Source organism: Oncorhynchus mykiss, chromosome 28 (genome assembly GCF_057628025.1).
Source record: "Oncorhynchus mykiss isolate SJ-2025 chromosome 28, ASM5762802v1, whole genome shotgun sequence".
NCBI lineage: Eukaryota > Metazoa > Chordata > Actinopteri > Salmoniformes > Salmonidae > Oncorhynchus > Oncorhynchus mykiss.
The window spans coordinates 23,676,560-23,702,875 of NC_143049.1; the positions used below are offsets into that span (position 1 = coordinate 23,676,560).

Consider the following 26,316-nt stretch of genomic DNA (forward strand, 5'->3'; position numbering starts at 1 on the left):
TTTGTCAAACCATGACAATTTATTTGGTGACATTGTCTCCTGTCTACATTGTACATATATTATGTCACTTTAAAGACAAAGTCTCACATCGATATTGACCATATTTTGGCTAGCAGAGGAGCTGCCTGTGAAGAAAACTACAAGCTGGCAAAAAAGTGCAACTTGAGAAAAGGAGGCAACTGGAAAAGTCTTCAACCGAAGCTAAGTGGAAACATCAATATGTGAGTCAGAGTTTGACCTTCAGGACAAAGGTGTAAACTGGGTTTAAGTTGCAGAGATGCGGGAACGACAGTCCCAACTTAAAAACTCCCCACTCGGCCGACAGAATTTATACTAATGCAATTAATGGTCATCAACAGTGAGAGTAAACCTAAAGTGGCAGCATGTCATTAGAAGAATCACATTTAAGTCACGGTACTTAGTTGTCCTGCATCTCCCCAATGTAAATCCAGCTGTAATATGAGTCAGAGTCTCAGCTTCAGGACAAAGGTGTAGCAGCAGCCATGTCTATTTCTCCTGGTTCCCTTCGTCTCCTGCTGGCCAGTTGACAGCGATGTGGTAGGATTTAAGCTCGTCTTCAGAGACGAAGTCTGGAGCATGACTCATCAGGTCATGGCCCCTGAATGATTTGGGGAAGGCAATCACGTCCCTGATGCTGGGGGCTCCGACAATAATAGACAGAAATCGGTCCAAACCTAGAGGAAAATTGAACAAGGGATATTAGTCAGGGAAATAAAATATTACTCACAAATTAGGTATTGCATTTTAATGCAGGAGGACAAGGGGACTGGTCTACTTAGTTCTACTAAGTCTACTACTAAGCATCTGTAGAACAAATGGTGAAATATCAAAGCATGAGAAACACAAATCTGAGTGTGTCTGGTGTCAAGTTAGGACGGTTATTATGGCTGACTTACCCAATGCAATACCACCATGAGGGGGAGCCCCAGAGTCCAGTGCCTCTAACAGGTGAGAAAGGAGAGATGGATCCTCCTGAAAAAAAGAACAAAGTCAGGGAGTTTCCCAACTCTAGAGAGAGATTCACTAAGTCTGTCCTTTTCTATTCACCGCTAAGCTGGAAGGCTAATGACAGTAGTCTACATCTACAGTAGTAAATACTGTCTTATTACCAGTGATAATAAATATTACCGACTGAACTTGCAGCAAGCTAGGAGAACATGCAGCTCAGAAACTTGCAGCAAGCTAGGAGAACATGCAGCTCAGAAACTTGCAGCAAGCTAGGAGAACATGCAGCTCAGAAACTTGCAGCAAGCTAGGAGAACATGCAGCTCAGAAACCTGCAGCAAGCTAGGAGAACATGCAGCTCAGAAACTTGCAGCAAGCTAGGAGAACATGCAGCTCAGAAACTTGCAGCAAGCTAGGAGAACATGCAGCTCAGAAACTTGCAGCTAGAGGCAGCAACAAAATGAGCGCTGTGATTACCAATCCTAATCAGTTGTTTATTTCGGTACTAAATCTAATCAAATTTGAATGGTCACACGCGCTGAATACAACAGGTGTAGACTTTACCGCAAAAAACTTAATTACGAGCCCATTCCCAACAATGCAGAGTTAAAAAGTAAGAAAGATATTTGCAAAATAAAAAGGGAAACAGTAACAATAGAATAATGTGGCTTTATACAAGGAGTACGAGTACTGATCAAGGTGCAGTGGTACAAGGTAGTTGATAATTGAGACTATACAGTATGTACATGTACAGTGCCTTGCGAAAGTATTCGGCCCCCTTGAACTTTGCGACCTTTTGCCACATTTCAGGCTTCAAACATAAAGATATAAAACTGTATTTTTTTGTGAAGAATCAACAACAAGTGGGACACAATCATGAAGTGGAACGACATTTATTGGATATTTCAAACTTTTTTAACAAATCAAAAACTGAAAAATTGGGCGTGCAAAATTATTCAGCCCCCTTAAGTTAATACTTTGTAGCGCCACCTTTTGCTGCGATTACAGCTGTAAGTCACTTGGGGTATGTCTCTATCAGTTTTGCACATCGAGAGACTGACATTTTTTCCCATTCCTCCTTGCAAAACAGCTCGAGCTCAGTGAGGTTGGATGGAGAGCATTTGTGAACAGCAGTTTTCAGTTCTTTCCACAGATTCTCGATTGGATTCAGGTCTGGACTTTGACTTGGCCATTCTAACACCTGGATATGTTTATTTTTGAACCATTCCATTGTAGATTTTGCTTTATGTTTTGGATCATTGTCTTGTTGGAAGACAAATCTCCGTCCCAGTCTCAGGTCTTTTGCAGACTCCATCAGGTTTTCTTCCAGAATGGTCCTGTATTTGGCTCCATCCATCTTCCCATCAGTTTTAACCATCTTCCCTGTCCCTGCTGAAGAAAAGCAGGCCCAAACCATGATGCTGCCACCCCCATGTTTGACAGTGGGGATGGTGTGTTCAGCTGTATTGCTTTTACGCCAAACATAACGTTTTGCATTGTTGCCAAAAAGTTCAATTTTGGTTTCATCTGACCAGAGCACCTTCTTCCACATGTTTGGTGTGTCTCCCAGGTGGCTTGTGGCAAACTTTAAACAACACTTTTTTATGGATATCTTTAAGAATGGCTTTCTTCTTGCCACTCTTCCATAAAGGCCAGATTTGTGCAATATGTGACTGATTGCTGTCCTATGGACAGAGTCTCCCACCTCAGCTGTAGATCTCTGCAGTTCATCCAGAGTGATCATGGGCCTCTTGGCTGCATCTCTGATCAGTCTTCTCCTTGTATGAGCTGAAAGTTTAGAGGGACAGCCAGGTCTTGCTAGATTTGCAGTGGTCTGATACTCCTTCCATTTGAATATTATCGCTTGCACAGTGCTCCTTGGGATGTTTAAAGCTTGGGAAATATTTTTGTATCCAATTTCGGCTTTAAACTTCTTCACAACAATATCTCGGTCCTGCCTGGTGTGTTCCTTGTTCTTCATGATGCTCTCTGCGCTTTTAATGGACCTCTGAGACTATCACAGTGCAGGTGCATTTATACGGAGACTTGATTACACACAGGTGGATTGTATTTATCATCATTGGTCATTTAGGTCAACATTGGATCATTCAGAGATCCTCACTGAACTTCTGGAGAGAGTTTGCTGCACTGAAAGTAAAGGGGCTGAATAATTTTGCACGCCCAATTTTTCAGTTTTTGATTTGTTAAAAAAGTTTGAAATATCCAATAAATGTCGTTCTACTTCATGATTGTGTCCCACTTGTTGTTGATTCTTCACAAAAAAATACAGTTTTATATCTTTATGTTTGAAGCCTGAAATGTGGCAAAAGGTCGCAAAGTTCAAGGGGGCCGAATACTTTCACAAGGCACTGTAGGTACGGGTAAAAATTGACTAGACAATGAGGATATATAATAAACTGAGTAGCAGCTACGTACGTGAAGTGTGAAAGTGTGTCTGTGTGAGTGTGTATGTCTGGCATCAATATGCATGTATGTGTTTGAGCATATGTAGTGTGTGTGTATATTGGAGTGTCAGTGTAGTATGTGTGAGTAGTCTAGTGAGTGTGCATAGAGCCAGTGCAAGAAAATCAGTACAAAAAAAATTAAGATAAAATTTGTATAATAAAGGGGTTGCCTTCAAAAAGTATTCACAACCCTCGACTTATTCCACATTTTGTTGTGTTACAAAGTCGTATTAAAATGGATTTAATTGTCATTTCTGGTCAACGATCTACACAAAATACTCTAATGTTGCACAATCCAGGTGTGGCAAGCTTTTAGAGACTTATCCAGAAAGACTCACAACTGTAATTGCTGCAAAAAGTGATTTTAACATTTTTTAAATAATGAAAAATAACACACTAATATATCTTGATTAGATAAGTATTCAACCCCCTGAGTCAATACATGTTAGAATCACTTTTGGCAGCAATTACAGTTGAGAGTCTTTCTGGGTAAGTCTCTAAGAGCTTTCCACACCTGGATTGTGCAACATTTGCACATTATTCTTTTCAAAATTATTCAATCTCTGTCAAATTGGTCATTGCTAAACAGCCATTTTCAGGTCTTGCCATAGATTTTTAAGCAGATTTAAGTCAGAACTGTAACTCGGCCACTCAGGAACATTTACCATCTTCTTGGTAAGCAACTCCAGTGTAGGTTTGGCCTTGTGTTTTAGGTTATTGTCCTGCTGAAAGGTGAATTCATATCCCTGTGTCAGGTGGAAAACAGACTGAACCAGGTTTCCCTTTAGGATTTTGCCTGTGCTTAGCTCCATTCCATTACTTTTTTATACAAAAAAAACCTCCCCAGTTCTTAACGATTAGAAACATATCTACCACTATGCTTGACAATATGGAGTGTGTGTACTCAGTAATGTGTTGTATGGGATTTGCCCCAAACATAACACTTTCTATTCAGGATAAAAAGTACATTGCTTTGCCACATTTTTTTGTAGTATTACTTTGGTGCCTAGTTGCAAACAGGATGTATGTTTTGGAATATTTTTATTCTATACAGGCTTCCTTATTTTCACTCTGTCAATTAGATTAGTAATGTTGAGTCATCCTCAGTTTTCTCCTATCACAGTCATTAAACTCTAACCATTTGAAAGTCACCATTGGCCTCATGGTGAAATCCTTGAGTGGTTTCCTTCCTCTCAGGCAACTGAGTTAGAAAGGACGCCTGTATCTTTGTAGTGACTGGGTGAATTAATACACCATCAAAAGTGTAAATAATAACTTCACCATGCTCAATTTTCACCCATCTAGCAATAGGTGCCCTTCTTGCAAAGCATTGGAAAACCTCCCTGGTCTGTGTGGTTGAATCTGTGTTTGAAATTCACTGCTCAACTGAGGGACGTTACAGATAATTGTATGTGTGGGTTACAGAGATGAGGTAGTCATTCAAAAAATATGCTAAACACTATTATTGCACACAGAGTGAGTCCATGCAACTTATTATGTGACTTGTTAAGCACATCTTTACTCCTGAACTTATTTAGGCTTGCCATAACAATGGGGTTGAATACTTTGACATTATGGAGTATTTTGTGTAGGCCAGTGACAACATCTCAATTGAATACATTTTAAATTCAGGCTGTATGTGGAAACAGTCCAGGGGTGTGAACACTTTCTGAAGGCACTAAATAGTCCAGGTAGCCATTTGATTAATTGTTCAGCAGTCTTACAGCTTGCGGTTCAGAAGCTATTCAGGAGTTTTTTGGTCCCAGACTTGGCACTCCGGTGCTGCTTACCATGCGGTAGCAGAGAGAACAGTCTATGACTTTGGTGGCTAGAGTCTGACAATTTTAGGGCCTTTCTCTAACCGCCTGGTATAAAGGTCCTGGATGGCAGGGAGTTCAGCCCCAAGTGATGTACTGGGCCATATGCACTAGCCTCTGTAGCGCCTTGCAGTCAGATGCCGAGCAGTTGCCATACCAAGCGGTGATGCAGCCAGTCAAGATACTCTGCCCATGTCAAATCTTTTCAGCCTCCTGAGGGGGAAGAGGTGTTGTCGTGCCCTCTTCACGACTGTGTTGGTGTGTTCGGACCATGATAGGTCCTTAGTGATGTGGACACCAAGGAACTTAAAGCTCTCAACCCTCTCCACTACAGCTCTGTCGATATGAATGTGGGCGTGTTCGGCCCTCCGTCTCCTGTAGTCCATGATAAGCTCATTTGTCTTGCCCATGTTGAGGGAGAGGTTGTTGTCCTGGCACCACCCTGCAAGATCTCTGACCTCCTCCCTATAGGCTGTGTCCTTGTCATTGGTGATCGGGTCATGCGTGGCCACGCAGTCATGGATGAACAGGGAGTACAGGAGGCTATTTTGTTGCCTACCCTTACCACCTGGGGGCGGCCCGTCAGGATGTCCAAGATCCAGTTGCAGAGGGACGTGTTCAGGCTAAGGCTCCTTAGCTTAGTGATGAGCTTGGAGGGCACTATGGTGTTGAATGCTGAGCTGTAGTAAATGAGCTTTCTCACGTAGGTGTTCCATTTATCCAGGTGGGAAAGGGCAGTGTGGAGTGCAGTAGAGATTGTATCATCTCTGGCTCTGTTGGGGCGGTATGCGAAACTGTATACAGACTGGGTCAGGTTGAAAATGTCAGTGACATGATGGTAGAAATGAGGTAAAACAGATTTCAATTTTCCTACATTAAAATCACCGGCCACTAGGAGCGCCGCCTCTGGATGAGCATTTTCTTGTTTGCTTATAGCCCTATACAGCTCGTTGAGTGAGGTCTTAGCGCCAGCACCGGTTTGGGATGCTAAATAGACAGCTACGAAAAATACAGATGAAAACTCTTGGTAAATAGTATGGTCTACAGCTTATCATGAGATATTCTAACTCAGGCAAGTAGAACCTTGAGACTTTCTTAATATTAGAGATTGTGTACCAACTGTTCTTAACAAAGAGACACACACCACCCCCTGTGATCTTACCGGACGTTCTGTCCTGCCGATGCAACTATATGTACACTATATATACAAAAGTATGTAAACACCTGTTAAAATTAGCGGATTCTGCTATTTTTAGCCACACCCATTCGCTGACAGGTGTATAAAATCGAGCACACCGCCATGCAATCTCCATAGACAAACATCGGCAGTAGAAAGGCCTTACTGAAGAGCTCAGTGACTTTCAACGTGGCACTGTCAGAGGATGCCATCTTTCCAACAAGTCAGTTTGTCAAATTTCAGCTTTGCTGAAGCTTACCCGGTCAACTGTAAGTGATGTTATTTTGAAGTGGAAACGTCTAGGAGCAACAACGGTTTAGCCGTGAAGTGATAGGCCACATAAGTTCACAGAACGGGACTGCCAAGTGCTGAAGTGCGTAAAAATCGTCTGTCCTCGGTTGCAACACTCACTACTGAATTCCAAATTGCCTCTGGAAGCAACGTCAGCACAAGAACTGTTCGTCAGGGGAGCTTCATGAAATGGGATTACATGGCTGAGCAGCCACACACAAGCCTAAGATCACCATGCATAATGCCAAGCGTCAGCTGGAGTGGTGTGAAGCTCCCCGACCACTAGACTCTGGAGCAGTGGAAAGGCGTTCTCTGGAGTGATGACTCACGCTTCACCATCTGGCAGTCCGACGGACGGATCTGGGTTTGGCGGATGCCAGGAGAACGCTACCTGCCCGAATGCATAGCGCTAACTGTAAATTTTGGTGGAGGAGGAATAATGGTCTGGGACTGTTTTTCATGGTTTTGGCTAGGCCCTTTAGTTTCAATGAAGGATAATCTCAACACTACAGCATACAATGACATTCTAGATGATTCTCTGCTTCCAACTTTGTGGAAACAGTTTGGGGAAAGTCCTTTCCTGTTTCAGCAGGACAATGCTCCCATGCACAAAGCGGGGTCCATACAGGTTTGTCGAGATCGGTGTGGAATAACTTGACTGTCCTGCACAGAGCCCCGACCTCAACACCATCGAACACCTTTGGGATGAATTGGAACGACTGCGAACCAAGCCTAATCGTCCAACATCAGTGCCCGACCTCACGAATGCTTGTGGCTGAATGGAAGCAAGTCCCCGCAGCAATGTTCCAACATCTAGTGGAAAGCCATCCCAGAGGTGGCGGCCTCTATAGCGCCATCTCCTCCTCCTATGAGTAACGGGGATTTGGACCTGGTCCAAAAAAAACGATATGTCTTCGCCTCTGACTCACTGAAGTAGAAGTCCTCGTTATGTAACATTATGTACAAAAAAAGTTACGATCAGCTGCAAAATAAATTATGGTTGGCCAAGAGCCCGCAAAATGTCCGCTTTCCAATGCAGCGCCTTTCGACATACGGTATACTAATGGTAACTGTGCTTGCATATCCTCCTCAACCTGATATAAATGGGACATGGGAAATCAGCATTCTGGTATTCTTACTTATCCAGTCCAAGTTCATTACCTTGAGGATCGTCTCCAGCACATGCTGTTGATCAGAGGCCTTGTGAATACGAATGGATCCTCCTCCAATCTCACACCCATTCAGGACCAGGTCATAATGCTGGCCACGTACCTACCATATTGACACAGGAGACATAGATGAATGATATGGTCTCAGTGCATAGGAAGTGACAGTACAGGATACTCTGTCAAGTTTGTTTATATTGATAGACTGACTTATGGTGAGTAGTTTATACTAATAAATACATTTTTATTATTGGTTATACTTGAATACATAGTTTTGCATTTCCAAACTTCTTGTTTGGACCACATCCTGGTTGGAAATAGCACAGTGACAGCTGTCAGACAACACTTTCTTTAACAGTTTTCTATTTGTACCAAACAGCAAGGAAGGGCACAGAAACAAGTTGTTGAGAGGGTTCTTCTCTATAAATATGTGACCTAGGAGACAACCCTCCTCCTACTGTATATGACCCTAACCTTGTGAGGCAGTGAATACAGGAGATGAGCATCCTCAGGGAGAGGTGCAGTGAAAGGATGGTGGGCTGACTCAAGCTGATCAGGGTCCTCTTCTTTTGGCAGGAACAGTGGGAAGTCTACCACCCACAGAAAGTGAAACGCTGAGGGGTCTCGAACAGCCACACCGGAGTCCTCTAGGAGTTCAGCACATTGAAGCCTCAATTTGCCCAACAAAGGGCGCTGTGGGAGGAAATAATGGAAATCAGGAGAGTGAAAACTGCATTCACCATGGAAAAACAAAAGTAAAAGGTTGTTCTGTGTTATTGAATGTCAAAAACATTGTTTATTTTCAGAACGCACTGGCTTTCAACTGTTTGGTCACAAAAGCCTCTTAATTTTCTTCTATTCTGACATTTGATTGCAATTCCTTCCACATCCTTTCGGCAAAAGTACACTATTGCTCCACAGCTACAGTGCCTTCAGAAAGTATTCATACCCCTATACTTTTTCCACATGTTGTTGTGACAGCCTGAATTCAAAATAGATTAAATATGTTTGTTTTTTCTCTACCATCTACACACAATATACCATAAAATGTTGAAATATCTAATGTACATATGTATTCACATACAACTCAATACATGTTAAAATTACCTTTAGCAGCGAATAAAGATGTGAGTCTTTCTGGGTAAATCTATAAGAGCTTTGCACACCTGGATTGCACAATATTTGCACTTTATTATTTTTAAAGTTCTTAATGCTCTGTCAAATTGGTTGTTGATCATTGCTATTTCAAGTTGATTTTAGTCAAAACTGTAACTAGGCCACTCAGGAACATTCAATGTCGTCTTGTCCAGTGTATTGTGTTTTAGGTTATTGTCCTGCTGAAAGGTGAATTTGACTCCCAGTGTCTGATAGAAAGTAGACAGAACAAGGTTTTCCTCTAGGATTTTGACTGTGCTCTATTCCATTTGTTTTAATCCTAAAAAAAAGCATACCCATAACATGATGCAGCCAATACCATGCTTGAAAATATGAAGAGTGGGTTCTCAGTGATGTGTTGGATTCACCACAAACATAACACTTTCTATTCAGGACAAAGTTAATTTCTAAGAAAAAAATTGCAGTTTCACTTTAGTGCCTTATTGCAAAACAGGATGCATGTTTTGGAATATTTTTATTATTTAAAGGCTTCTTTCATTTATGTTAGTATTGTGGAGTAAATACAATGTGGTGATCCATCCTCAGTTTTCTCTTATCACAGCCATTTAACTCTGGAACTGTTTTAAAGTCACTATTGGCCTCATGGTGAAATCCCTGAGCGTTTTCCTTCCTCTCCTGCAATTGAGTTAGGAAGGACGCCTGTATATTTTGTTGACTGTGTGTATTGATACACAATTCAAAGTGTTATTAATAACTTCACCATGCTCAAAAGGATATTCAATGTCTGCTTTTTAACATTTTCACCCATCTACCAATAGGTGCCCTTCTTGTGTGGCATTGGAAAACACCCTTGATCTTTGTGGTTGAATCTGTGTTTGAAATGAATTGCTTGACTGAGGAACCTTGCAGATAACTGCATGTGTGGGGTACAGAGATGAGGTAGTCATTCAGAAATGATGTTAAACACTATTATTGCACACAGAGTGAGTCCATGCAACTTATTAAGCACATGTTTACTCATTAACTATTTCAGGCTTGCCATAATAAAGGGGTACTTATTGACTCAAATTTCAGCTTTTCATTAACTAAGGAGTAAACATTCCTAAAAACATAATTCCACTGACATTATGGGGTATTGTGTGTAGGCCAGTGACACATTTCAATTGAATACATTTTAAATTCAGGCTGTAACACAACAAAATGTGAAGAAAGTCAACCGGTGTGAATACTTTCTGAAATACTTCTTATTTTGGTGTATCATCTGTACCAGGCCCAACGACGCATGAGAAAAATATGAGAAAAATATAAACATTTAGCTTTTAATTTAAAAAAGGAAACAAATCAAACGTTGCAGTGTGTTATGTGTATGAACTATACTGTGCTACTGGTTCATTTCAAAGTGATCAACCTCAAAGCACTGACAACCATCACTTATATCGACCAACAGGGCTAACTTTGAAACTGTTCCATGATGGTTATCTTTAATGGAGGTGAGGCATGCAAAGGATCAACATCCCAAATGGCACCCTATTCCCCACATAGTGCACTACTTTTCACCAGAGCCATATGGGCCCCGGTTAAAACTAGTCCACTATTTAGGCAGGGTGCCGTTTGGGACCAAATCAGATTGTAACTCACCACACATTCCTGCGTCCCAGCAGAGATGAGCAGCAGGTCCCCAGGTCTGGCCTGGGCCATCTGGAGCAGCTGCTGTTTAGCTGAGGCAGGCATGAGTCTGTTGAGGGGAGACTTCAATGCACCATCTGCCTTCACCAAAACTACACTCACTTCCTTGGAAAAAAAATACCAAAATATCACAAAAAATACTAGGCTTAATTGGCATTCCTCTGATGCAGCTAGCCTCCGGGCATGGCCCCGACAGACTTGAATGCCTAGCAGTCATTGGGTTTTCATATCTCTTTAACTATGAATTGCTAAATCCAATAAATCATTAGCCATAATGGAGTCTCAAATGAGTTGTGTTTACCAATCATGTCACTTCGTTATAAAAGGGGTTCCTACAAGATTTTCAGGATTGCACAACTCTAGGATTGGTGAGGTCTACCCTTGCCTCAGGGCAATTATGCCATGTGCTTCGTTCAACATTTTCTTCACAGTCATCTTGGCTTATTGATCATATTCCAGATTAATATTTCATGAAGACAGTTTGTTCTCTTTTACTGAATGTCCTGTAAAAGGGGGGGGTTAAAGCGCGAGGTTACATACCTGGCCGAACTGGGTCCTGGCAGTTTGCTTCAGGGATTCGTGATCTTTGCCCTTCAAATGTTTCTGGAGTGAAATATTGAACACAGATGTCTTATAAAAAGTCGACACCCCCTTAAACTTGTTTCACATTTTGTTGAAATCCTTATTTAAATACAATTATCTACCACCATACACAAATTATATATATTAAAAATACTAAACTGAAATATCATAATTGGATATGTCTCCACCCCCTCTGAGTCAATAATTGGTGGAAGCACCTTAGGCAGCAATTACAGCTGTGATTAGGTCTCTACCAACTTCTGAATGTCCTGCAGGCTCTAGTTTTGTCTTATTGTCCAGTCATGTGGTCAAATGCTGCAAAGAAAGACCTAGTTAAGCTGCAGCTGGCCCAGAAGAGAGCAGCAAGTGCTGCTCTTCATTGTAATCAGAGGGCTAATATCAATACTATGCATGCCAGTCTTTCCTGGCTAAGAGTTGTTGAGAGCCTGACTGCATCACTTCTTTTCATAAGAAACAATGTGTTGAAAATTCCAAATAGTTTGCATAGTCAACTTACACACAGCTCTGACACACACACACTTACACCATTAGACATGCCACCAGAGGTCTTTTCACAGTCCCAAATCCAGAACAAATTCAAGAAAGCATAGAGTATTACATAGAGCCAATATTGCATGGTCCATGCTAGGTAGAGCTCCGCCTTATCTCAGTTCACTGGTCACGATGGCAACACCCACCCGTAGCACGCGCTCCAGCAGGTGTATCTCACTGATCATCCCTAAAGCCAACACCTCATTTGGCCACAATTCCTTCCAGTTCTCTGCTGCCTGTGACTGGAACGAATTGCAAAAATCGCTGAAGTTGGAGACTTTTATCTCCCTCACCAACTTTAAACATCGGCTATTTGAGCAGCTAACCGATCGCTGCAGCTGTACATAGTCCATCGGTAAATAGCCCACCCAATTTACCTACCTCATCCCCATACTGTTTTTATTTATTTACTTTTCTGCTCTTTTGCACACCAGTATCTCTACCTGCACATGACCATCTGATCATTCATCACTCCAGTGTTAATCTGCAAAATTGTAATTATTCGCCTATCTCCTCATGCCTTTTGCACACAATGTATATAGACTCTTTTTTTCTACTGTGTTATTGACTTGTTTATTGTTTACTCCATGTGTAACTCTGTGTTGTCTGTTCACACTGCTATGCTTTATATTGGCCAGGTCGCAGTTGTAAATGAGAACTTGTTCTCAACTAGCCTACCTGGTTAAATAAAGGTGAAATAAAAATAAATAAAATGGAACTTCCTTCCATCTCATATTGTTCAAATGAATAGCAAACCTGGTTTAAAAAAAACAGATAAAGCTACACCTCACACAACGCCTCTCCCCTATTTGACGTAGATACTTTGTGCATATGTATTCATATGTAGGCTATTTGTGCCATTTTTAAACATATGTAGTTCTGTCCTTGAGCTGTTCTTGTCTATTAATGTCCTGTATTATGTCATGTTTCATGTTGTGTGTGGTCTCCAGGAAAAGTAGCTTCTGCTTCACAACAGCTAATGGGGATCCTAATAAAATACCTAAATATTTGACCATTCTTTCCAAAACTGTTTAAGCGCTGTAAAGTTCCTTTAGAAGCATTGATGGACAGCAATCTTCAAGTCATGCCACAAATTTTGGAATGAATGTAGGCTTTGAAATGTTTCATACCCATCCCCTTATCAGTGCCTTTCCACAACTTTGTCCCAGAGTTCTTTTGAAAGCTCCTTGGTGCTCATTGTTGAGTGTTTGCTTAACTTGGTGTGTGATTTTGAAGGTGATTGGTTACACTTGAGCTAATTCAGGATTGCTATTACAAAGGGGTGGACACTTATCCAACCAAGCTATTTCCAACCAAGCTATTTCAGTTTTCGCCCCAATTTCGTGGTATCTTGTCTCACCGCTACAACACCCGTACGGGCTCGGGAGAGATGAAGGTTGAAAGCCATGCGTCCTCTGAAACACAACCCAACCACTGCTTCTTAACACAGCGCGCATCCAACCCGGAAGCCGGCCGCACCAATGTGTCGGAGGAAACACCGTGCACCTGGCGACCTGGTTAGCGTGCACTGCGCCCGGCCCACCACAGGAGTCGCTAGTGCGCGATGAGACAAGGATATCCCTACCGGCCAAACCCTCCCTAACCCAGACGACGCTATGCCAATTGTGCGTCACCCCATGTACATCCCGGGCGCGGCCGGCTGCAACAGAGCCTGGGCTCGAACCCAGAGTCTCTGGTGGCACAGCTAGCACTGCGATGCAGTGCCCTAGAACCCTGCGCCACCCGGGAGGCCCTACTATTTCAGTTTTTATAGATTTTCCCCATAAAATTGAATATTCTTTCACTTAGAAGTTGTGGGGTAGGATGTGTAGATCAATGGAAAAACAACTATTTCAATGTACTTTAATTTGAGGCGGTAAGACAATAAAAGGTGAACATTCCAACAAGCTTAAACAATCTTTATTTGATGCACAAATCTTTAAAAAAGTAATAGGCTAACAGAATCTACTAGAACAGTCTACCTAGGGTTGCACAATTTAGGGAATATTCAGAGGTGGAAAATTTCCGTGGGAATTAACGGGAATTAAAGGAAATATATGCAAATTAATATGATTAATACCATTTAAATGTAGATGTTTTTTTCATTGGATATATTTACCATATCATGTGAAGAGAGAAGCATAAACCTTTTACCTTATCATAAGCAGACAAATGATTAAATCCTTCCAATAGAAATAAAAAACAATTTAGTTACAGATTGAACTTTAATTAAATGAGTTGACTCTTCACATGGGATGATTTCACTGAACAACAAAAGATAGGGAATATTGAATGATCCCCAATGATCTGTAAAATTATAGTCTAGAAACTAAAGCTTTGCTTGTCTTCATCTCAGGATTTCCACATCCTCCCTGGACCTCCTCAATGTACACCTCTTGAACATCAGACTGAGGCCTCATCTTCACTGTCACTTTCCAACCTTGTTGATGGCTCGTGGTCAGGCTTAAATTCCTCAAATATGCCAGGATGGCCACCAATTTTCAACCCTTGTGTTGGTCAGCCTGTTGCGTTCTTTGGTGAGTATGTTCCCAAACAAGGACCAGTTGCGCTCTGAGGAGGCTGATGTTGGTGGGATTTGGAGGATGATGGAGACAACAGGGGAAAGAGCCTCAGATCCACAAAGTGCCTTCCACCCAGGTAGCTGATGAGATATGTTGGCACGACTGCCATATTGCATCTCCATCCCAAAGACCTTGCTTGAAAGTGTACTTTGCCAGACTGCCTTGCCCTCATCCAGGCCAAGGTGGCGAGACACGGTAGTGATGACACCATAGGCCTCGTTGATCTCTGCACCAGACAGGATGCTCTTGCCAGCGTACTTGGGGTCCAACATGTACGCTGCGGTGTGTATGGGCTTCAGGCAGAAGTCTTCACGCTTTATGTATTTCAGAACTGCAGTTTCCTCTGCTTGGAGCAACAGTGAAGTGGGCAGGGCAGTACGGATTTCTTCTCTTATATCTGCAAGCAAAGTCTGAACATCAGACAGGATGGTATTGTCTCACTCAATTCGTGCAATGGTTACTGCTATAGGTTTCAGGAGTTTCCGGCTGCTTACCACTCTCTCCCAAAATATATCATCCAGGAGGATCCTCTTGACGGGGCTGTCCATATCAGCAGACTGTTATATGGCCATTTCTTGGAAGGACTCCTTCCTCTCCAGGAGACTGTCAAACATGATGACAACACCACCCCAACGGGTGTTGCTGGGCAGCTTCAATGTGGTGCTCTTATTCTTCTCACTGCTTGATGAGGTAGATTGCTGCTATAACTTGATGACCCTTCACATACCACATACCTAAACATTTCAGGGTAGGGTCCTACCCTAACCAGGGTAGACTCCTCCACTTTAGACCAAGCAGCCTTCATGTTCGCAGCATTGTCTGTCACCAGTGCAAATACCTTCTGTGGTCCAAGGTCATTGATGACAGCCTTCAGCTCATCTGCAATGTAGAGACCGGTGTGTCTGCTGTCCTTTGTGTCTGTGATCTTGTAGAATACTGGTTGAGGGGTGGAGATGTAGTTAATTATTCTTTGCCCACAAACATTTGACCACCCATCAGAGATGATTGCAATACAGTCTGCTTTCTCTATGATTTGCTTGATCTTCACTTGAACTCTGTTGAACTCTGCATCCAGCAAATGAGTAGATAAAGCATGTCTGGTTGGAGGGGTGTATGCTGGGCGAAGAACAATCAGAACTCTCTTCCAATATACATTGCCTGTGAGCATCAGAGGTGAACCAGTTGCATACACAGCTCGAGCAAGACATTCATCAGCATTTCTCTGACTACGTTCCTCCATTGAGAAAAAAAAGCATCTGAGTCCAGGAGGACCATGAATTGTTGCTATCGATAAGGCGTCTGATTCATCATTTTCACCTCGAATAGAAGTACAGGGACTTTTGTCAGAGGTTACTTGTGAGCGCTGAGGGAACTTTATGCACTTGGCCAGATGATTCTGCATATTTGTTGCATTAAATACACTTTGATGTAGGCTACTATTTACTAGTTAACAAAAAATAATGTATGTCATATAAAATATATTCACCCCACCCAGTATTATAATCAAAACTTACCAGAAAGCATGTAGTCCTTGGCTCAGATAGTGTAGTAGTGTGGGCTCAATAGCATCTCATTAGTGTGCAAGATCTTGAGAATGAGCTGTACATGTGATGGAAGAATGCACTGTGCATGCAGAGGGTTGCAATTCCATTGAATTGGGGATAGTTTAACCAAAATATGCCACAAGACCTAGAATTGCCTTATGTGTATCCCACAAAAAAAGGTTCACAGTTATAAGATAACTCTTTTCATGTATTTAAGCAAAATTCCCCAAATTCCAGGGCTTAACTTCCGATAGAAAATTTCCAGGGAGAAAAATGAAGATTCCCGGAAAGTTTCCGACCCTTTGCAACCGTAGGTCTACCAGAATCCTTTATTATTATTTTAAACTGTACTTACTGCTCCATCTGGGATACAGATTGCCTGGATACATCCTCCTGGTTGGTTGAGGGCGTCTTTAAGGAACTCTATTTCTGTGTTGTGGAATGTTTCACTGATGTCCATGAGCTATACAAGTAGAAAACACATTTCAACCTAAAACACTGGAGCAGGATATTCGTACTTCACTATCAGATTGTAGCATTTAAAAATACCTCCCAAAATGTAAAATCATATCTGAGTATTTTGAGCAAACCTTCATGGCGAATCGTGTGTCTGGCTTGTCCACTCCATAGTCCTTCATTGCTTTTTCATACGTTATGCAGGGGAATGGTGTGGAGACAGGATCTTTCTCCACAGGCCAGGAGTACTGGACCAAGCCCTCAATCAGACCTCGGATTCCAGCTTGATCCACAAAGGACATCTCAATGTCCACCTATGGAGGATAGATAAGAGGCAATGTAGAGGAATGGGGGCAGAATTAGACTTAGATTATCTGTGTGTTTGTGTCTGTATCAAACTAGGAACCACATTAAAGCTGTTCGACACTCATCTGCCAAAGTTATTCTGTCTGCCCTAAGAAATAGTTGATCATGTCTCTTCTCAGAGCTAATCATCACATTACCTGAGTAAATTCTGGTTGTCTGTCTGGTTTGGAACCCTCATCTCTGTAGCACCGGGCAAGTTGAAAGTACCTGCAAGATAAATTTACATCAGAGAGCTACAATTAGATGCTCAAAACCAAAGTTGTTGATCTATGAAACAATGGACACAGGGCATCAAGTGTAACAATGTAATTGGTGATTCAGTACAACGGATGCATTTTGTTTACCTGTCAATGCCAGCCACCATGAGAAGCTGTTTAAACTGCTGAGGACTCTGAGGCAGGGAGTAAAATCGACCAGGTTCTCTTGAGGGCACCACAAACTCCTTTGCACCCTGGAAAATACAAAAACATGAAGGGAGGACTGACTCCTTTGTAAATAATTTTATAGAAGAGCTCCTACTCTATAACACACATAATTGATCCAAAATAGTGTTTGGAGAAAGTAAAATGTGTTGAGTACAATGGAGAGAACCTACCCCTGGAGTCCTCTTAAATAAGGTGGGAGTTTCAACATCCACAAACCCTGGAATCAGGGAAACAAAAAATATTTTGAAAACAAGTACACTACAGTGCAGTAGGATAGGAACTGGAGAGGCAATTCAAGGACTCGTACCATGCACATTGCACAGGTACTCTCTCATCTTCATCACTAGCTGGGACCTCAGCCTCAGGTTATACTGCATTTGTGACGAACGAAGGTCCAGATAGCGATACTGCATCCGAAGGGATTCAGATTTCTGTAAACAAAGAGTAAAGCTCATCAATACTGAAATAATAATGCTAACAACAAATGTGTTTGAATTTTGTGTGTGATGATATTATGCGTAAATAATGTGTTTAATCATGTACTCACTTTCACAAAATCTTTGATTTCAAAGGGAAGCTTACGGCAGACATTTAGAATCTCCACACTCTCTGCAAGAACCTCGATCTCTCCGGTGGGCATCTCCTACAATTTACAAAATGGCGACACAATCAGGATGGAGTCATTCACAATAACACTGATGGTAAATGTTACTGCCACTTATCTTGTCATCACAGTCTCACCTTGTTCTCTTGTCCATCTGGTCGAAGCCTGACCGTGCCTTTCACCCTGATCACTGATTCAGGTGGTAAGTCACACAAGGCTGTTTTCAGATTCATTTTGTCCTAGACCAAGACACAAATTACAAATAAATATATAGTCAATATATAGTAATGTTAAAATATATGACATATACATCGGAATTTGATTACCATAAATATAAACTGCAAGAGTGTTTTTGGAATAATTCATAAAACTGTTAAACAGTCTTACCTCGTCTTGAGGGATAAGAATTTGTGCCAAGCCACTGAAATCTCTCATGATAACAAATAAATCCTGTCTGATTGGAGCAAAACAATGTGTACACTGTTAGAGTCAGCTAAATGCAATTATTTCCATGTGATGATATAGGCCACTTTAAATATGAATAGAAGCAGTATGTGAGAAGAATAAAGTGTTTGAAACAGTGAAACATGTCAAACCTCAGGTATTGAACCCAGCCACACAGAGTGACTTCCTCTCCAACATCAGCAGGCCGTAGCTCCCCACAAGTGTGACTCCGAAAGGACAAGCTGCTAGGACCTGGAGAGACATACAGTTAAGTGTTATGCTTGCTCTATATTAAGCATAGACATAATTATTTGTTGAGTAGTGTTCTTCCATCCTGGTCCTGGAAACCCACGTTGTACTCTTTTGTTCCAGCCCACGAGTAACAAACCCAACTCCGCTAGTCATGAGCTTCATGAGTTATTGACCGCATGACATTAATTCTGGGCTGGGGGAAAACGCTGCACACCTCTGTGGGTGTCCCTGATCTGGATTCCAGAACATCAGTGGTCACCAACCCCAGTCCGGGACAATGATGTTAGATAGTTATTGAGATTTTGAGTCAGGAGTTAGTGTCAGACTAAAACAAACCCTGCACACACCCTGGGTCTCCAAGATCAGAATTGATGGACCGACATGAAGTAAATAATATAGGCTACCTGTTGTGCACGTTGAGTGTTTGTTGACATTGAGAGAAAACTTCAAATGCATAATGCTGGGTTTGATCAGATGTGCAATCGGAATTGTTGTCCTTCGCCATAGTGAATATGCCCTGGTCTCCTGTCTACAGATGAGAAGCATCCTCTGCGCCAATGCTCTGCTTTTATTGGCCATTTCAGATAACTTGCTAGCTAACAGTACTGTAGCTAACTAAACAGCTATTATCTAATATTGTAAAGATATGTCTTGTACACTGGCTGCTTGTTCCATATGACTGCTAGCTAGATAGCTACATAAAACTCATACGATTTACGCCCGATCAAAGCGACTGGCAAACTTGATGTAAAAAATGTAGCTGCATTATGTCAATTTTGTCCAAACAACGGCGCTAGGTAGCTAAATCTCCCTGGTTCCTTCAATGTGATTGTGGTACAAGCGTCCTCTAATTCCTTCCTTGTCTCGTCCACGTTCAGGCGGAAGTAGAAAGCACAAGTCTGAATAAATATGGATGTGCTTGGTATCGACAGTTAGTTGTTTATAGTGTGTCCATCCGTTATTTTTACAGATTAGTGATTTTGTGCTCAATTTGTATAACATATGGTGGGGAAGGAGGGATCTATTTCTGACCAAAGTAGTCAAACTACGATAAGGATCTATTACAATATTTGTAGATAGATACGAGACATTGGACAGCATTTGAAGCTTCAACCGTATGAAATGATTCGACGCATATATTTAACGTCAATGTTGAATGATGCTGTAATCGATTACTGTTCCTTATCAAGATTCCAGTTGCATCACGGGAAAGCGCGATGTTCAAAATCCACTTCCGTTTTTTTTTCAGTCATGGAGGAACGGAGCAGGTACACAACTAGTGAGATCGCTTATCCATTTTAATTCATATCGTTAGACAATTTTTATCGACGTTAGCGTTATAAAAAAAGATTGCTAACCGAGCTGTTGGTCAGCGACCGAGGAAATCAGACCGTATCAAAACAGCAGCTGCTTAGCCAAAACTAGCTCTCAAAAACTCTTAAATTAGTCGGTATTCTGCCTTCTGTACACTACAGTTTTCAGCGATTAGCTTCGCCGAAGACTAGCCCATGTGAACTACAATCCCAATGCTGTGTTTTAATGTCAGTCATCACTTGCAATACGGCTTTCGAAACAAATGGTCCTTAACTTTCATCAGCGAGAAAGGCTCAAAATAAAAAATACTGTAACTTGCACAGAAAAAAAATTACTGTGTACTTTTGCACAGATCCATACGACTATGGGTGCCTCTAGACCAATATTGGACAAAATGAGTTTATTCCTTAGTCAAATGACCTTACATGTTCTGTTTAAAGGGCGAATTGGCTCTGGAAGCCAAAACAGACAAATATGATATCTAAATGTGAATTGATTCTCAATTGCGGTACTGTTTTAGAAACATAAATTCCTCTACTTTCATCACAATTTCACAAATGTAAAATAAACACTTACTGCACACTGTTTTTAACGCCAGTTGCAGTAAAGTATATTTCAGTGACTACACCTGGCGTCCGTCATCTGTTTACACAGGTGTTTGGAGATGCAGATTGCAAGAGCGCAAGTAGTCCACTCTTGTCTGTTTTCTTTAAACACGCGCTGTGACATGGAACAATGGCAGTGTGGGAACACTAACCTTATTAATAAGGTGTGTAGTAATTTAACCCGTTTTTAAAAAAAAAAATTACTCGCTGATATGAAAGATGCCTTCCTGTTTCCAAAACCATACCGCAAGCGATGTTTAGAGCAAGCGATGGGGCTCTTAACAAAACACCCCTGGTCAGAAGAGACTATCGTCAAAAGGCGATTTTTGGCCTCTGAATGGAGTAAGCCAAAGCTTGCTAGCGTTAGCAGTATCAACCCTTTCGTATACTGTCAGAGAAAAAGGCCATGCTAGCTAGCTTGTGACAATGTTTTTCTACTTTTTATCACTTCAGCTTTCCTTTTTTAATTTTTTAATTTTACACTGCTTGGTGTAAAATAAATGTTACACTACCTATCATAACATAATGTTCTTTACAGCATTGTAAAGACCCCACTCAACAATGTCTTGGCACAACGAAGGAGCAAGAGTTACAGGCGATCCATGCGAAGCTGCGTTGAAGCAACTAATCTGGGATACACATCAGGCCATCTGACAGTTCTAAGAATACCAAGAAGTAGAAGAACTCCAAAATCACGTGATATCACAGTAAGTAGCTAAAACCAATTGTGGTTGTATTCACAACTATTCAACATCATTGTGTAGACTCAACTAATGTGTAGGCTTGATCCTGTAGCCCTGTTTGATATTTTTAGACATTATCCTTTGAGTGTTGTATTTGCAGCCATCTGACTTCTCTCTTTGCTCTCTAGAAACAGGTTGACCCAGACCAAGTGGCACTCCTGGTGAGGAAAGAATGGGAGCTGTCGTACGTCACACCTTTGTACCAGTTCAGACACACTCAGTTGAAATCCTATTCAAAGCATCTATCAGCTTTCATTGTATCAGAGAAGCAACAGGGCCTGGCGATTGAAGTTGGCCGGGAATTGGGCTTCAAGGTAAATTTCTCAGTGGTCCTTGGGTTGGCAGAGACGGATGAAGATGCTGAGACGGTTTTCATACAGGTACGTTTTTTTTTCTCTAAATGTAGTTTACAGTACATGCTATATTCTTCTGTGAAATCCGATTGTGGTGTTCAACGTCATCTGTTGTTCTCATCCTCAGATTCTCTCCAGACAAGCGTTTGCTGCAAAAGATGATGCTCAGAAGGTTGTGTGGAGTGGCTGGCTGACTTGTGTCAACGGTGACTTAGAGTTTCTCCGATCACTACCATCAGAATTTGTCAGTTTGCCTTTGCTCTGTACCAGGGGACCAGAGTCTCTCACAGTTTTGGTCAAATCCTGGTTTGAAAAGACATTTGACTGTTGCTTTGGCCCTCTTGGTATCAACTCTGCCAACCTCCAGTGGCTCGCAGCCCTGTGGATTGGGTGCCACCCCACCATCAACATCCAATACCTGAAACTGGTTTGGACCCTTCCAACACTACCCCCTATGGATGTTAAGTACACCATCCACCCACAAGATGCCTGGGAGCTTTGGGACAGTGTGCGGCAGGATGACACAACAGATGTCAGCATCGAGGAAGTCACCAGGTTCATCAAAGGGCTGCAGTCACACTTCTTCAGGCACTTCAGGATAGAATTGTCCGCTGGGTCACTAAAGCAGGTCTCCACGGCTTTGGGTTCTTCTCACCATAGTGGAAAAATCAAGGTAGATATCATGCACATATCTGGAGAAGTATCTAGAACTTTAGATCCTAATGAAATGCTATGAGTGAAACAGATCTGCTATCTCTTTTCCTTCACAGATTGCAAGCCCTACCTACATCACCACCATCCTGCAGCTGCTGACAGAATGTGCCCTCCTGAAGATGCCCATCTAATCAACATTTGCATGTAAACCTCACAATTACTGTCCATATGAAATTAAACTGTTTGACACTTATATTCCTGTAAATAGCATAAGTACCTGTATTGTATGAAAAGGCAAGTGCATACATTACAAAATAACAATTCCTGCTGCATTTGTTCTCTATAGATATTATTCATTACAAGCTAAAAGTGTAGACATAATTGTGCTACCGGGGGAGATTTGTGGCCAATATACCATGGCTAAGGGCTGTTCTTACGTGCAATGTGGAGTGCCTGGATACAGCCCATAGCCGTGGTATATTGCCAATATACCACATACACCTGAGGTACCTTATTGCTATTATAAACTGAGTACCAATGTAATTAGACCAGTAAAAATACATGTTTTGTCATACCTGTGGTATACAGTCTGATATACCATGGCTTTCAGCATTCATGGCACAAACCACCCAGTTTATAATTTATTATATAATCAGGTTTGAGACATGGTAAATCCATTGCTATCAAGTAACTTGGGCAGAAGTTCATATATATATATATATATACACACAATCCTTTCCAGATATACAGTACAGTGAATCAAGTGGCTAAGTGAAAACTAACAAAGCCTAGTTTCCCAGAGAACTAGCCTTGTAATCCCTGTGCAGTGATTTCCTAAATGGTTCAAATACAGATTGTTTTTTGAGCTTATTAAAGTTGGAAATAAAAAATGTTTTTATTAACAGAATGGGTTATTTTGTCAGTACACAGACAAATCCAAAACGGTTAATAAGGGTAAAATGCCACGTGTTTTATCAAGGCTTATAGCTCATAAAGAGATCTCAGACCTTCAGCAGAAATTAAGCATCCCTCATCTTTCATCCTAAACATTTTCCCCCAAAACGCTTCCATACTTATGCGTGAAAGAGGGACATTCATTTCAGAAGGTAGCAATTTCTCTACCACTGAATGACCGGTAAAGGCTAATAATTACTTGTGAGCAGATGACACATTTGGGTGATATACATACGCATAGGGATAGAGTTTCAGAAGAACACATGATGAAATATGTTTATGCTCAATGGTAACATGGGATTTATATAGACATTAAAATGCTTCGAGTATCACGGTAAAGCTGGTGTGTTTTAGTGCCTTAGCCCCTTTTAAAACAGGCTTCTGGGTTTTTGCATTGGATTCGTCTATTTCTTCTGCGATTAACAGCGGCTGAGCTGGAGCTGTGTTTGTGAGACAAGGAAGACAGTTCTCACAAAAATGTCTAAAGTCTGAACGGTTTGACTACAAACTTATGACTCCACTATGAAACTCTTGAGTTACTCTTACAAACATGCACTGTTTTGCTCACAAGCCAAAAGAGTCGTTAGAAGGTAAAGGCTCTTCTACATTGATTGGACATCCCAGAACATAGTGTCTATAATACTGTGATAAACTCACAGTTGCTGCCACAAATTCCACACAGCTGTCACTGAATAGTTGGATATTTATTTCCAACTGAGAAAACCATTTCTATACTTACAGCAATTTTATAAATTCCTTTTCTATATTGTTTTTGCTTGCAAAACCTTGTTTTCATTGACATTTGTGAATAAAACTCATAAATGTCAAATTATTTTGTGTTCTACTTGTAGCCATGGTTGTCCTGAAAAGAAAATGGCAAAACACTTCAATGTGAGGCTAAATTTGAGGGCGTCGCAGGCAGATAAATGAAAGTAGTGTATTTCAGGTTTTTCACCTAGGGATTGCCTGGGTCGGGTCTGATAAGGTTAAGATGAAGTCATTTTTCAATTAAGCATATTACTGAATGTCCATCCATGTTTTGCATGCTCACCAAATAATAGGTTAAAATGCATAATACATCAACCGGTTTATTATTCCTTACTGTGTTTTAGATTAACCACAATGCAACTCATTCCTCAAGAATAATCTATAATAGATTAAAGTGCAAGACTGTCTCAGAAATGTGTCATATAATGTTAAACGCACAAGCGATGTGTCAAGGAGTTGCTCCTAAAATATCAACTGTTATCCAGCCTTAAATGGGCAATAACAATCTTGTATGAAACAGTTATATACACTGAGTATATAAAACATTAAGAACACCTGCCCTTTCCCTTACATACTGACCAGGTGAATCCAGGTTCAAGCTCTTATTGGTGTCACTTGTTAAATCCACTTCAATCAGTATAGATGAGGGGGAGGAAACAGGATTTTTAAGATGTGAGACATGGTTAGTGTATGTGTGCCATTGATGGTGGAAAAGATAAAACATTTAAGTGCCTTCGAACATGGTATGGTGCAACTCATTATTAGGAAGGTGTTCCTAATACTTGGTATACTCAGTATAATATTGTGTAAGCAGCACAGTGCTAACATCTTAGTCGGCCAACAATTGACCCCCAGTTGTGAATATAGAACTCCAGGTTATGCTCAGCGTCTACCTCCAATAAAAACAGCCAAAAAATAAAATATTCTAAAATAATTATAATCACAGTGCATTCAATTTAGAGGAGATTCAAACAACTGCCTAACAAGTTAAACTATTCACAATGAAGATCAGGAGAAGCAATGCGACCACATCCTACATTTTCAGTTAAACATCAGTTCTCTTTGACGATTCTTCGTCATGCCCCATTTAATATTTAAATGTAAACTCAATGTTGGTATAGTATAACAGGTCACACAGCAAAAGACTGAACTGTATCCTAAAGTGCAGCTGCATCATTCCATTTCAGTAACAGAAAAAGGGGAAATTAAGTGTTTGCCGCAGTGATGTCATAAATAATAGTTCCTCATGTGATTGATGCAGGCCTATTCAGTTGGTTCCTCTTGGCCTTGGCTGGCTTGGCGTGTCAAGTCATAATACAGGAAGTACAGAATAGAGAGATGAACCATAGACTACTAGATGAGAAGCCTTCCAGACTTGACACATCTTGTAGTCACTCAAGACATTTCCTTGGCTTGCCAATTACACGGCTGTGGATGAGTTAAAGTTAATATAGTCTTCCTTCCTTGCACGATAAACAATGTTTCTTTCAGAGGCACAAGCGACGGTGAGTCCTTTAAACTGGGGGCGTTACCATATGTGGGATTCACAGTGAGTCATTTTGATAACACCAACCCCTCCTCCAAGTCGCCTGTAGTTCATTCCACCGTAGAGTCTGGAGGACAAGAAGAAAATGAATAACAGGTTCAACACAAGCACTCTTAGGGTAATACATCTTAAGTAACCTCTTGCATGCAGTACCTACCTCCATGTGTTAGCGTCAGGATCATAGACCTCTATTGTTTTAAGATATGTTGTCCCATCAAATCCGCCCACAGCCATTAACTGACCATTTACCACTGCTAGTCCAACCTGGAAGACAACCAATGCTCCAAACATCAACAGGTGAAAGCCAACGTTTGATTAATTTCCTATTCTTCCACACTTCATCTAGTTCATCGCAACAAAGTTGATTAAATTACCTGATTTGATCGAAAGGTCTAACACTTTGCCTGCTTACCCTAAAATAAAAGACCCAAACCAATCAAAAGTCTAATGTAAGAGATCCAGACTGACCCCACTACGTCTTGAAGTCATGGCTACAACAGGTGACCACTGGTTGGTCCTGGGGTTGTAGCGCTCGGCACTGCTCAGCTCGGTGGTGTCGTCACGACCGCCTACAGAGTAGATCATGTCCTGGTACACTGCACAGCCTAGGTGTTTCCTCCTGGTGCCCATGGGAGAGACGGTGTGCCAGCGGTTCTCTTGCGGATTGTACCTCTCCACTGTGCTCACAAAAGAGCAGCGCAAACATGCAAAGGTTAGAGGGGGGGGGGTAGAGCAGGGCCATATTCATTAGGGTACACTGTAGCAAAACGCAGCAAGAAAACAAAAACAAGTATTTTTTTACTGGACAAGTTCAGGTGGTTCCTCCCTGTTTCAGTCAGTCTTCTTCCATTTGGTGCCTAACTAATACGATAAAGATCTCTGTAGGGA

The 26,316-nt window shown here is 41.4% G+C and overlaps 3 protein-coding genes across 6 annotated transcripts in view; 1 reads left to right on the forward strand and 2 right to left on the reverse strand.

The window, feature by feature from the left end:
* On the reverse strand, positions 1-19,695 carry dars2 (aspartyl-tRNA synthetase 2, mitochondrial). Of its 2 annotated transcripts, none has more exons than XR_016493053.1 (17): positions 18,896-19,695; positions 18,392-18,491; positions 18,183-18,249; positions 17,933-18,034; positions 17,739-17,834; positions 17,499-17,622; positions 17,362-17,408; positions 17,111-17,217; positions 16,904-16,973; positions 16,535-16,714; positions 16,300-16,407; positions 11,225-11,287; positions 10,637-10,785; positions 8,357-8,575; positions 7,878-7,988; positions 918-993; positions 1-695 (listed from the first exon to the last, which is right to left on the reverse strand). XR_016493053.1 is itself a non-coding variant. In XM_021589527.3 (17 exons), the coding sequence occupies exons 1-17, from the start codon at positions 19,068-19,070 to the stop codon at positions 508-510; spliced, it is 1,986 nt and encodes a 661-aa protein (XP_021445202.3). In that variant the 5' UTR covers positions 19,071-19,695; the 3' UTR covers positions 1-507. The 2 variants fall into 2 exon arrangements, 1 of the variants encoding a protein (XP_021445202.3); XM_021589527.3 differs by having other exon boundaries at positions 10,637-10,789.
* cenpl (centromere protein L) lies at positions 19,416-23,064 on the forward strand. 3 transcript variants are annotated; one of them, XM_021589529.3, is made up of 5 exons: positions 19,416-19,759; positions 20,949-21,117; positions 21,282-21,533; positions 21,634-22,179; positions 22,277-23,064. In XM_021589529.3, exons 1-5 carry the CDS (start codon positions 19,614-19,616, stop codon positions 22,349-22,351), a joined length of 1,188 nt encoding a protein of 395 aa, XP_021445204.3. In that variant the 5' UTR covers positions 19,416-19,613; the 3' UTR covers positions 22,352-23,064. The 3 variants fall into 3 exon arrangements, with proteins under 3 accessions (XP_021445204.3, XP_036823030.2, XP_021445205.3); XM_036967135.2 differs by having other exon boundaries at positions 19,694-19,770; XM_021589530.3 differs by lacking the exon at positions 19,416-19,759 and adding an exon at positions 20,729-20,752.
* The window catches only part of LOC110508750 (kelch-like family member 20), an 8,659-nt gene continuing 5,130 nt past the window's right edge, over positions 22,788-26,316 (reverse strand). The window contains exons 9-11 of the mRNA XM_021589528.3: positions 25,897-26,105; positions 25,586-25,692; positions 22,788-25,495 (exon numbers count right to left, since the gene is read on the reverse strand). Of these exons, the coding sequence (XP_021445203.1) occupies positions 25,411-25,495; positions 25,586-25,692; positions 25,897-26,105 (401 nt within the window). The 3' untranslated portion in view covers positions 22,788-25,410. The remainder of the gene's footprint in view (positions 25,496-25,585; positions 25,693-25,896; positions 26,106-26,316) is intronic.

What these genes read in the sequence shown, in the direction of transcription:
- cenpl (XM_021589529.3), top strand. Translation starts at nt 19,614, where the DNA reads ATGATTCGACGCATATATTTAACGTCAATGTTGAATGATGCTGTAATC. An exon ending in GTCATGGAGGAACGGAGCAG is followed by an intron (nt 19,760 to 20,948) that starts GTACACAACTAG and finishes TGTTCTTTACAG; the next exon opens with CATTGTAAAGACCCCACTCA. An exon ending in ACCATAGTGGAAAAATCAAG is followed by an intron (nt 22,180 to 22,276) that starts GTAGATATCATG and finishes TTTCCTTCACAG; the next exon opens with ATTGCAAGCCCTACCTACAT.
- dars2 (XM_021589527.3), bottom strand. Translation starts at nt 19,070, where the DNA reads ATGGCCAATAAAAGCAGAGCATTGGCGCAGAGGATGCTTCTCATCTGT. An exon ending in CCAGGACCCAGTTCGGCCAG is followed by an intron (nt 10,790 to 11,224) that starts GTATGTAACCTC and finishes TTTTTTTCCAAG; the next exon opens with GAAGTGAGTGTAGTTTTGGT. An exon ending in TGCTGGAGACGATCCTCAAG is followed by an intron (nt 994 to 7,877) that starts GTAATGAACTTG and finishes TCTTTTTTTCAG; the next exon opens with GAGGATCCATCTCTCCTTTC.